Raw genomic sequence first — 12,365 nt, forward strand, 5'->3', positions numbered from 1 at the left:
AGTTTCAATCTTGGTCGGGCCTAAGAAAGAACCCATGCTTGTTCTAATTCCAATTTGTAACTATTAACGTGACCATAAATTCAGTGTGGATTAAGATTGCGACATGTCTTCAATCAAAAAAGAAAAAAAGATTGCCATCATGTCTTCTTCCCATTGTAACAGAAATTATAATAATAGTTTGAATAAAATTCTATCGCTTTCAACTCAAATTTAAAGTAGCATGAACCTTTCGTAAAGGCGACTTCTAAAGGGTCGTTCTGAAATATGTTTTTTTCTTTTCTAACATGTTTTGAAATATGTTTTTCTCTTCGCATTTTGTTATATATGATATTTTGTTTGATAGAAAATGATATGCAAGTATTGAACTAATGCAAACTGGACTTGTTAGGATGTGGATAAATGTAAAATTATAACATGTTGTCGTTATTTCAATGATTTTGGCGAACATGAGTATTGGACCCAGCTGATTCTTGTAAAAAAATATTAATTGGTCATTAATTTGAATGAACTTCCATTTTGTTTTTGAAATTTTAATAGTTGATTTGTTTTTAGTCTTCCTTAAAAAAAATTATGATTTAATAAATTTTTTTTTTTTTTTTGTTGCTGAATTATGATTAATAAATTAGTCCTTGCGTAGTCTCACCGCAGTATTATTTGGCCAAAATGAATCGCGGTTGTCAAAGTTGGGTAGTTTTAGCGTGTTCATTAGGTAGTTTCCATTACAAAGTTAGGCTTTATATATGGACTTCAAACTTTATGATAGATTGTTAGGTGGACGTAGGGTGTTGGCGTGAGAGAAGCAAAAGTGTTAAAGTTTGATTTTTTTTTTTTTTAATCTTATATGAATTTAATAATAATTCATTAAATTTTATCACAAAATTCAGTTAATTTTCTTTGCATTTCTACTCTACTTTTTATAAAATGTAAAACACGCACACGAATTTATGAAATCAATTAAATAATCTAATATATTGGGAATATATTTTTCCAATTTTTTGTTATACTTTTAACTTTTATAAGCAAAGAAATACAGCAAAAGTAGATATAATTTATTTTCTATTCCTATTATAATTTATATAGCACTGATCAAGGGTTGTCGTTAATTAAAAAATTAAAATTTAATAAAATTAAAATATGTTTATTTATTAAGAATTTAATAGTCTATGATAATTTTATTTTGAAAAAAAAAAGAACACTGAGTTTAGTACAATAAACAAAAAATGTTTAAGAAACAATAATACATATTTTACACAATACAGACCACGTATTTAGTTGTATAATCATATAACGAAAGTTTTCGACCTTTTTTTTTATATGATTTTTAAAAAAAAAAAAAAAAAAGTTGCTAATGTAATGGTTGTTTTTATGGTATCAGCTGCACTAAAGATTCTAGGACCTTGTTGCCTTGATGTTGAGGAAACTACATTTAGGCGATGCTTTCCCATGAATGTGGAAGAATTGTTGTGTTTTTAGTAGGAACAGATGGATTATAAGTTACAACCTGTCAGCGGCCGATCTCAGCTTGAAGTAAGTTTCAACCTTTGTTTCCATTTCTCTTTTTTGAGTGGTTCTTGATTCTCCCACTGTCTTTAATGCTATAACAACATTCTCAATTGACATTGCATGCATTCAGCTATGGTCATAGAAAAATTAAAGCATTAGTTTCTGGGCCAATTTGTGTATGGTAAGAAAATAATTTCATTTTGGGCATACAAAGCAACTTCTTGTACTGAGGTTTATGAATAAGGGATTTTTTTTAAATAAATTTTGTAATATATGTTTTTGGGATTAACAGATGGGGGCACTAAATGGAGAATCAGTACATGAATTGGATGATGAGAGTCCTTATAGCCTGGAAAAAGAAACTTGCAAGTTGCGTTCTCCCAAAATTGAACATGGATCGAGTTCTGGAAATTCGCAAGCTAGCATTAATGTAATGTTGAGGAATGTGTATAAGAGCATAAAGATTGTAGTTTTCTCAAATAAACTCAACTTGCTGATCCCTTTTGGGCCAATAGCAATTATTGTTAAGAAACTGAATGGTGGTCATGTGAGTTGTCCCTGCCTTGAATTGTTTGTATCATTTTTTAAATTTGTTGTTGTTCATTTTGTTGAGGTGGATTGCAGGCTTGGGTCTTCTTTCTAAGCTTATTGGGTATAACACCTTTGGCTGAGCGTTTAGGTTATGCTACAGAGTAAGGCTTTCAGTCTCTCTCCCTCTCTCTCCAAAGAATATGAATTATTAATTAGCTAATGTGTTGATTTTCACTCTGATTTAGGCAGCTGGCTTTTTACACCGGACCTACAGGTAAAGTTTTTGTTGTATGTCAATTTAGTAGCTTTCTTAGTTTTTCTTTTTCTTCGGTATTGTTTAGTTTATAACCTCAGAAATTCCACAATTTCTTTCTTGTTTTTATTGGATGTTGGTATGCTTTCATAGTCTTTCTTGCAAGTACCATATATATGTTTGTTCATTTATTTTCCCTCTCCCTTCCTGTTGATCTCATTGAGGTAATTAGACTTTTACCCAAAAAAAAAAAAAACTTCTTGGCTAGTTTGAGTTTGATTCTAAATGCATTCTTGATCAGGAGAAGAACTTGATTTCTTCTTTGTCAGCAACAATCTTGTTAAAAAGCTATTGTGAACATAGCTGTGAAGGGAATCTTTCTCTTATGGGTTGTCTTTTTGCATTTTTATTTGCCCTTTTATTAAGCATATTCATGGTCATGTGAATGATTGAAGGAGGTGGAAATTGTATTTAGCAAGGTTCAACAGTCATACTTCATTGTCATATATTTTGTTGCTGCCTTATCAACTACATCAATGTAATACTCCCACATTGTTGTCGATGCATGTTCCTGAAACATTTGGATTTAGTATTAGTAGAGATTCTATGGTCCAAGAGGCTCAAACTCATAGTAGGCCCAATTACTCACGTACTTGTAGAGCAAGCTAAATAACCCTAGAGTTGGCTACTATATAAACCCTATAATGGGTTCATGTATATTTCAATATAGAAAAGATGTAGCTGCCAATGGCTTTCCGCTATGGAAATAGGTTGTCAAGTTGAACCATGATAATTCTTGCCTTGCGGGCATCACCATCTACCCTTGCCATGCCATGAACCCAAAGTTTCAAGCTCCTCCATTGCTTAGTCGGCCTCTTGGATCTAGTCTTCTGTGTGAACTTCAGTTCACAATCGAAACTTGTACCCACTAGTTTGTGCCATTGTCCTCTGGACCAAGCAAGCCTCATCATCACTAGAACTCCACTGAAATCACCCATAGCTGCCGTTAACCAATGAGTAAAACAGATCTCCTCACCCATCACATCCTTGTCTGTCGCCTTTTGTGCTGTGCAGTGCCCTTGAGTCACATGGTGTTACTAGGCTTACTCTAATACCATTTTTAATGACTCGAGGAAAGCGCTAGCTATATCTGTGCTTACACCACAAAGGGACTAGTCAAAGTTACAATTGGAACTCCTTAAAATCACTTATAAACCCAAGATCTCTTGAATTAAGTAACTCTTGTTTAACATTTTTATGTATTTTACTTCTTATTTACTGAAAAAGGGCTAATTACCCTGAATGCTTGAGTTAAATCACTGATTTGTTTCACTCTCATAACATTTGAACTTGATGATCTTCTAAATAAATTCTTTCTTTCTTTTTGTTATTATGGGGGGAGTTCATAGCTTCTTCATTGAGTCCAAATCCTTTAAATTAGTTTTAGAGGAAGGGGGCCATTACTTCTTGCTAAGGATCTTTGAGAGGGGCAGATTCTTTACGAGATCAGTTTTCATGGGTAAGAATGCGGCAATATGGCTGATGAATAACATTGAAGACTTTGTTGTTGGGGAGAGTTCCAAGCAGTTTTTTATTTTTAGAGATGGGGACACTGCTTTTACTCTCCAAAGGAGCATCAACTCTTTTGGTCAGTTCTTGCTACTGACTGAACTCAAAGTGGGTGGATGTAGGAGGTCAGTTATTATCCCTAAAGGCAAAGAGAAGTTTGGTTGGAGGGCCTTTGGCCTTGAACTAAGAAAGCTGTTGAATCCCTCCCATTATGCGATAGCTAGTTTTGGTCCTCCAAGTTTTTTTCCTCAGGTGCAAAGGTACAACTTGGAAGCCCAAAACTCTAGAACTTTTGCTGAAGTTGTGCAAGGCTTCCATGGAAGAACAGAGGATAGCAAGCACCTTAAGCAGCTGGATGAAAAGAAGGGGGTGAATCTGAGACTTCAAGGTGCCAAAGTGGGGGTTTTTCCGGTGGGTAAGGCTGATAAGATGGAGGTGGTGAGAGGGGACAGGAGGAAGCAGAGCATTAATGTGGAGGCAGAGGTTGGTGAGCAATATCTGGCAGACAAGAGGTTACGTTTCCCAAGCTCCAGTTTAAATTCAAAAGATTATGAAAAGATGAAGAAGAGTGATGCTAGGAGATATGGCTGGTCAAGAAGAGGTCTTATCGTGGAGGTTGATGTGATAGGGAGAAGGCGGGTTTCCTGGGACAGAAACAAAGTGGGAGAATTGAATTTTAGAGGGGAATCACGTGCAGTGGCTTCGGACTGCAATATTAGAGGTACTAAGGCCCTTAAATGGGTTGCAAGGGAAACCAAACAGGCTGAACAAGTCTTGGGCCTTGCCACAAGCCCATTGCTGACCGACCCAGGTGTGGGTTATTATAATTGCTCTGGCCCAAGTCATTTTGAAGAGGGTGAAAGCTCTCAGTCTGGAGAAGAGACACCAACCCAGAGCCCGATGAAGGAGGCGAGCTCCATGGCTTGTTCCTAGTGCTCCAATCTTGAGCCGGTGGTGCTGGGCCGGGGTTCTCAGCCTCTAACGGTGGCCGGCGGCCCATCTTTTGCCGGAAGCAGCTCCGATGAGCCCTTTTTTTCACCGGGTAAGTCTGAGCTGACGATTTTGCGGTCACCGGTGGATCTTCTCTCTTCTTTTCTCTTCCTCTCTGGCTTCTTTTTGTGCTTTTCGAGGGCTGGGTTTGTGGACACATCCATGAAGGCTGTGGGTGATGCCCCTGGGGAGGGAGTTTTGGTGGTGGAAGAGTTGGAAAACTCAGAAATGGGTTTGGGTGTGTTTCACACAAAGGCAGTGGGGGAGGTCAGTGGGGAGGGAGTTTTGGTGGTGGAAGAGTTGAACAATTCAGATTTGGGTTTGGGTGTGATACCCACAAAGGCAGTGGGTGATGCCCCTGGGGAGAGTGCTTTGGTGGTGGAAGAGTTGAATAATTCAGATATGGGTTTGGGAGGAGAGGATAGCTTATCAATCCCTCTGAGATCTATCACTCCCTTTGGGTTGCCTTTGGCAGCTGAGTTGGACTGTGATTATGAGGCATTGGAGTGTGTGGATACGTTAGATATTTCTAGTTGGGTGAAGAACAGACTTCCTGGTTTTAGTAAGCTAGTGGGGCTTCCTCTGAGTCGACATGAGAAGTTATGTATTGCTTTGTTACAAAAGATTGAGAAGGAGACGGAGGATGTCAAAGTGTTGAACAGGAAAGTTGCAATTCCTAGAAAAGCTCTCATTAAAAAGAATAGAGGGAAGAGAGAGCTGAGGAACTTGCAATCTTCGATTAACCATGATGGCAAGTAGAGTGTAGATTGCTGAGCTATTTCATCAGTTGGGATTTTCATGTCTTTATGAATTTAAAAATTCTTTCTTGGAATGTTAGGGGTTTGAATGATTGTCGGAAACAGTCAGTTGTGAAAAATTTATTGCGTGAGTGGAAGTGTGATGTAATTTGCCTTCAAGAGACTAAGCTATCTGGCTTGGACAGACAAATGGTTGGTAGCCTGTGGAGCTGTCCCTTTGTGGATTGGGTGGCTTTAGATGCTGTCCAGACGGCGGGTGGGGTTTTGTTGATGTGGGATAGGAGGGTATTGGAGAGGTTGGACTTTCTACTGGGTTCCTTTTCTGTGTCTGTTTTGTGGAAAGGGGTGGGGGATGGCTTTACCTGGGCGTGTTCTGGGGTTTATGGCCCAATTGATAATAATGCGAGGGGACTTATGTGGGACGAGTTGGTTGGTATTCAGCAATATTGGAACGTTCCTTGGTGTTGCATTGGGGATTTTAATATTGTTCGTTTTCCAAGTGAACGGTCGAGTAACTCCCGTCTTACTCCGGCTATGGAACTTTTTTCGGAGTTCATTGAGGATCTTAATTTGATTGATTTGCCTTTGGAGGGAGGGAGTTTTACCTGGTCTAGCGGCTCCGATCAGCCTTCGATGTCTAGGATAGACAGAGTGTTGGTGTCTCACAATTCTGGTGGAGGTAGGGGGAATGGCGAGGGGGAAAAGTCCGTTTAGGTTTGAGAATATGTGGTTAAAGACGGACGGGTTCATTGATAGAGTTCACTCTTGGTGGAATCGGCATTCTTTCTTTGGTACGCCTAGCTTTGTGTTTGCCAAAAAATTGAAGGCCTTGAAAGAAGATATCATTCAGTGGAACCGGTCGGAGTTTGGTCATGTCGGACGCAAAAAGTCTCAATTATTAGAGGCTTTGAAATTGCTTGATGCCAAGGAAGGGGAGTTTGGCCTCTCTGATGCAGAGTCATGCGAGAGAATTGTGGTGAGATCCGAAGTAGAGAGTCTTCTCTCTTTGGAAGAAATCTCATGGAGACAGAAATCAAGAATGTTATGGATTAAAGAAGGAGATAATAATACTAAATTCTTCTATAAGATGGCTAATTCCCGTAGAAGGTTTAACCATCTAAGAATTTTGGAGGTGGATGGGGTGGTTTATGAGGAGTCGTCTGAGGTGGCTGCTCAAGTGGTTCAATTTTATAAAAATTTGCATCAGGAGACAGAGGAGTGGAGGCTTTTTGCGGAAGGTTTGGAGTTTGATCAGATAGATGGGTCGGAGAGGTGCTGGCTTGAAAGGAGGTTTGAGAAGGAGGAGATTCTTCTAGCTGTTAATGAGTTGGCTGGGGATAAAGCCCCAGGTCCAGATGGTTTTTCTATGGCCTTCTTTCACCATTGCTGGAGAGTGGTGGAAAGAGATGTTCTAGTAGTTTTTGAGGAGTTCTATCTCCACAGTAAGTTTGAGAAATCTCTGAACGCTACTTTCATAGCCTTAATTCCTAAGAAGAATGATGCTTCCAACATTCGAGATTTCAGGCCTTTTAGCTTGGTGGGGAGCTTGTACAAGATCTTGTCTAAAGTTTTGGCAAATCGCTTGAAGACGGTTTTAGACCAACGGATCTCTGAGTCCCAGAATAGTTTTGTGGGAGGTAGATAAATTCTTGACTCAGTTCTCATTGCTAATGAGTGTGTTGATAGCCGAGTTAAGACTAAGATTCCGGGGGTTATTTGTAAGCTTGATATCGAGAAAGCTTATGATCACGTGAATTGCGAGGCTTTACTAAATCTCTTGAAGAGAATGGGCTTTGGGGAGAAGTGTTGTAGATGGATCCAGACTTGTATTTCAACTGTTCATTTCTCTATTTTGGTTAATGGGACTCCAGCTGACTTCTTTAGGAGCACGAGGGGTTTGAGACAAGGGGACCCACTATCTCCTATGTTGTTTCTGGTTATTATGGAGGTTTTAAGCAGAATGTTGAAAAGAGTTGAAGGTGCTGGTTTGATCAGGGGTTTTAAGGCAAATGGTAGATGAGGTGAAGGGGAATGTGTCTCTCATCTTCTGTTTGCAGATGACACTATTCTTTTTTGTGATGCGGAAGAGGAGCAGATCCTTCACATTCGGATGCTTCTCCTCTGTTTTCAGGCTGTGACAGGTTTGAAGGTTAATGTCCTGAAAAGCGAGATGGTTCCAATAGGAAAGGTTAATAATGTGCATGCCTTGGCAGAGATTCTGGGTTGTAGGATTGGGACTTTGCCTATGACCTATCTAGGTATGCCGTTAGGGGCTCCTCATAAGTCTCATTCTATTTGGAATCCTATTTTGGAGAAAATTAAGCAGAAGCTGGCTGGGTGGAAGAAGTTGTATTTGTCGAAAGGTGAAAGACTGACGTTACTTAAGAGTACGCTATCTAGCCTTCCTACTTATTATTTGTCTCTTTTTACCATTCCATCGCATGTGGTGAATAAGATTGAGAAGATGCAAAGGGACTTCTTGTGGGGGGATTCAAAGGCTCACTTGGTGGGGTGGGATAAGGTGTGTGCTCCTAAGGCGAACGGTGGTCTGGGTGTAAGGAAAATAACCACTTTCAACAAAGCCTTACTAGGAAAATGGTTATGGCGGTTTGGGGTTAAGGAGACTCGTCTTTGGAGGAGGGTTGTAGTTTCGAAGGTTGTAGTTTCGAAGTTTGGGGAAGAGTTAGGGGGTTGGTCTTCTAAGCTGGGTAGGGGTGCCTATGGGTGCGGTTTATGGAGAAGTATTCAAAAAGGTTGGGAGGTTTTTAGTAAATTCATTCAGTTTGAAGTAGGGGTGGGGGATAGAGTGAAGTTTTGGACAGATAGGTGGTGTGGGGACTCACCACTCCATCGATCCTTCCCATTAGTGTATGGGATTGCTTCTAATAGAGAGGCATCGGTGGCCTTGTCTCTCGAAAGGTTAGGGATGGAGGCTCAGAGAAGCTGGAATGTTCGCTTGTTTAGGGATCCAAATGATTCGGAGATGGGTGAGGTGGATGAATTCCTCCGTACCTTGGGTTCTAATTTGCCTCGTTTTGAGCTTGGAGACTGTATGAGGTGGATGTTGACAAAGAAGGGGGATTTTGACATCCGCTCTTTCCACAACAAGCTTCGTTGTCCTTTGCCTATTATCTTTCCTTGGAAAGGTATTTGGAAGGTTAAGGCTCCTCCGCGCGTCTCCTTCTTTGTTTGGACTGCAACTTGGGAGAAGATTCTTACAGGAGACATTCTGAGGCGTAGAGGAGTGATTTTTGTTGACCGGTGCATTATGTGTCGTAGTAATGAGGAGACGATGAATCATCTGCTTCTTCATTGTGAAAAAGCTTATCTGCTGTGGAGCTTGGTTTTTAGAACTTTTGGGATCTCTTGGGTTCTGCCAAGATCGGTTGCAGATACGCTTTTTGGTTGGTGGAATTGGTTTGGAAAGCATTCTTCTAGCATTTGGAATTTAGCTCCTTTGTGCCTTATGTGGTGTATCTGGAGGGAGCGAAATTGGCGAACCTTTAAGGATACGGACAAATCCGATAATCAGTTGCTCGCTTTCTTTAGTGGTTCTCTTTTTGATTGGACTAGGGCTTGGGGAATCACCTCTAGTGACTCTCTCCCTTTGTTCCTTAATTCTCTGCTCAGTACTTAGTTCTTATGTTGGCTTATGTTTGTTTTGTTGTTTTTTCTTGTTGTTTGTTTCCTTCTTTGTACTCCTTGCTCTACCTTTTGTTTTTCATGAGGTAGCTCTTTGAATATACATCTTTTTACTTATCAAAAAAAAAAAAAAAAACTCAAGATCTATCTAGTAAACACCAAATGTGGGACTCGACACAAGCTTGCACAACATACTCGAATAATATCCAATCAATCTAGGGCATCATACATACCATGATGGACCTAGGCTCACAACGTCCAACTTCATAAGTGGGCTTTTGAGCTTTTAAGCTCAGTCAACAACCATTCCAAAGCATGTGAGCAAATAACCTAGTTCGAAGCCCAAATATTGCTAGTTATTAACACAAACAACGCCACATACCCCGACATCATTTAGGCCCATGCGCCACTTGTCATTAGGATAGGAGACCACATGTGCTTTCACATGCTAACAACTCCTTGAATTGCGCCACGTATGTTGGATACATTAACTTGTGTAGGACAACTACATCAACACAAGCAGTGACATACTCATATGCAAGTTGCCATGCAATCTTGCCACATCATCTTGTTTCATGCAAGCATAACACACTTGCATGTACGTTACACATTACATGTGCCAGAATTTCAGATCGCCCCGTGACTATGATCACTATTGAGCCTCTTAAGGGTACATATCGAACAACCGCTGGTGATGTGGTCCATGCTCCACAACTAAAGTCATTCTAGCTGTTGGTATGCCAACGCTTTTTTTGGCCACTAGTGATGCATCCATCTGTCATCGCATTTTCTGGCAACTGGTGTTAGCCATGATCACTGACTGTTGTAGTCTACTGCCTTTGAGATTTTTCTGGTGCATTCTAACATCATCACATTTTATATTTGAGATGTTGCATTCCAAACTCAAACTTCCTCTTTGAGTTTTAGGGGTAGTGTTAGAGAGATACAAACCCTACATTAGGTCCCCATTGTAACACGTACTCAATATAGAAAAGATGTAGTTGCCATGTGCTTTCCAATGTAGACATAGTCTGTTAGGCCAAACCACGTTAATTCTTGCTTTTGCCCTTTATTTTTTCCCCTCTTTTTGTCACTCAATTTCCCACAACAATTCTAACAAGTGTCATGTGGAATGTCTATTTTCATCTTTAGGTTAGTAATTAGTCTTCTCGCTCCATTTTATTTAATGTAATGAATTTGAACCTGCAGTTGGAGGCCTTTTGAATGCTACTTTTGGTAATGCAACGGAACTTATTATATCAATCTATGCACTGAAAAGTGGAATGGTGCGTGTTGTTCAGTTGTCATTATTGGGCTCAATTCTATCAAACATGTTGCTGGTGCTAGGATGTGCATTCTTTTGTGGTGGGCTTGTTTGCCATAAGGAACAGCGGTTTAAAAAGGTGGATGTATTAGGAGCTTTTCTGGGAGTTTTATTTATTTCTTTCTTATTTGTCTTGTATCTTTCATGCTAAAGCATAAGTGATATGCAGGAAACTGCTGTTGTGAACTCTGGATTGCTGTTGATGGCAGTCATGGGCCTACTTTTTCCAGCTGTTCTTCATTATACACACACTGAAGTTCATTCTGGGCAGTCAGAGTTGGCTCTTTCAAGATTTAGCAGTTGCATCATGCTTGTTGCATATGCTGCATACCTCTTTTTCCAGCTAAAGTCTCATAGGAATCTCTATGATGCTCTTAATGAGGTTGGTTATGACTTTTTTAACATCCCCCCTCCCTCCAAAAAATCCAGAAAAAATGTGTGTAAAATTTAGTACCATGTGTTCTTTATTGTATTTTTAAAAAAAAATAACTTTCTTATAATTTTTCTAGAATTTATTGTTTTCTTACTACCAAACCAAATACACCAAACCAAGGGTGGAGCCAAAAAAAGGGTTATTACCCTCTGTACTTCTTAACTAGTTTGATCCCCCTAACCTAGCCAAAAAAAGTAAAAGCATGCCCACCTTATAGAAACAGACCCTGACTGGAAGAACAGGGAAAAAAAATATCCACGCACCAGGGATGGAGCCAGGACTTAGAGTTAGGGGGGGCTATTTTATTGTTAGCTACATGCAGTAGCTTCGGCTTTTGGCTCTACTGCGTAGCCGGCAAAAGTTTTCTTTTATTATTATTATTATTTTTTTTTATGTGTGTGTAGAGCGTGTCTTTTGTCGGTAAGGAAAAAATTATTTTGTTTAAAGTTTTTTAAAGGGTGAAGTTGTTTGTTTTTGGTAAAATTGGTTGATTAGTCTCTCTCTTTTTTTTTTTTTTTTATAGCTTTGCTATCACCTATCGGTAATTTTTGTTGTTGGGTAATATTTTGGGCTTTAAAATGAGGAAAACTTTTTTACAAATTGTTGTTGTGATTAGTGGTTATTAGTAAGTAAAAAAGTGATGTAAATGGTAGACCTAGATGCAAACTAATAAGAATTTACTACCTCAATAGTCTATAAAAATGTTGTGAAAATTTTTGTAGTTGTAGCATTTCTCTTATAATGATCAATAAGGGGGACAAAATGTAATTTTATTGAACGAAGTTGCTAAAATTAGTACCTAAATATATGGTTATATAGTTATATTATTTTTTAAAAAAAAAAAAATAGGGGGGGCAATTGCCCCCCAGCCCATGAATGTCTCCATCCATGCACACACCAAACTGTATCACTCTTTTATCCATTTCACTATTCCTAAATAGCTCTTGTACTGGAAGAAGATCCATGTTGGGTTGTAACTCAAATAGTGAATACTAGAAGATAAGTGCAGGCCTAGTACCGTGTAACTGTTATATTTCAGTTGAAATGAAATTCATGAGTTTCCTATAAATAAATAAAAATATAAAAAAGTAGCTCTTGTCCCACGTTTTGACCCACTTCACCATTCACAGCATTTTTCTGGTTTATGATTATTTTCTTCTTCTTCTTCTTCTTCTTCTTTTTTTTTTTTTAAAGGGAAATTCAATTAGTGGGTTCCATATTTAACACAATAATAAACACTGGATTTTAGTTTTTTAAAGAATTACGAAAGAAATGTTGAATTTTACATATTTTTTAAAAGCTATCAAGGTGGTGAGACATGTATACTACACTTTTTTTTTTTTTTTTTTTTTTTTGAATTGA

The 12,365-nt window shown here is 38.9% G+C and overlaps 1 protein-coding gene across 1 annotated transcript in view; it reads left to right on the forward strand.

Moving 5' to 3' along the window:
* The first annotated feature begins 1,357 nt into the window (after positions 1-1,357).
* The window catches only part of LOC112004715 (vacuolar cation/proton exchanger 5), a 15,629-nt gene continuing 4,621 nt past the window's right edge, over positions 1,358-12,365 (forward strand). Inside the window, 6 exon segments of the mRNA XM_065768638.1 lie at positions 1,358-1,527; positions 1,796-2,050; positions 2,128-2,195; positions 2,280-2,308; positions 10,456-10,649; positions 10,740-11,006. Coding sequence (XP_065624710.1) covers positions 1,483-1,527; positions 1,796-2,050; positions 2,128-2,195; positions 2,280-2,308; positions 10,456-10,649; positions 10,740-11,006 — 858 coding nt within the window. The 5' untranslated portion in view covers positions 1,358-1,482.

Source organism: Quercus suber, unplaced genomic scaffold, assembly GCF_002906115.3.
Source record: "Quercus suber isolate HL8 unplaced genomic scaffold, Cork oak 2.0 scaffold_980, whole genome shotgun sequence".
NCBI lineage: Eukaryota > Viridiplantae > Streptophyta > Magnoliopsida > Fagales > Fagaceae > Quercus > Quercus suber.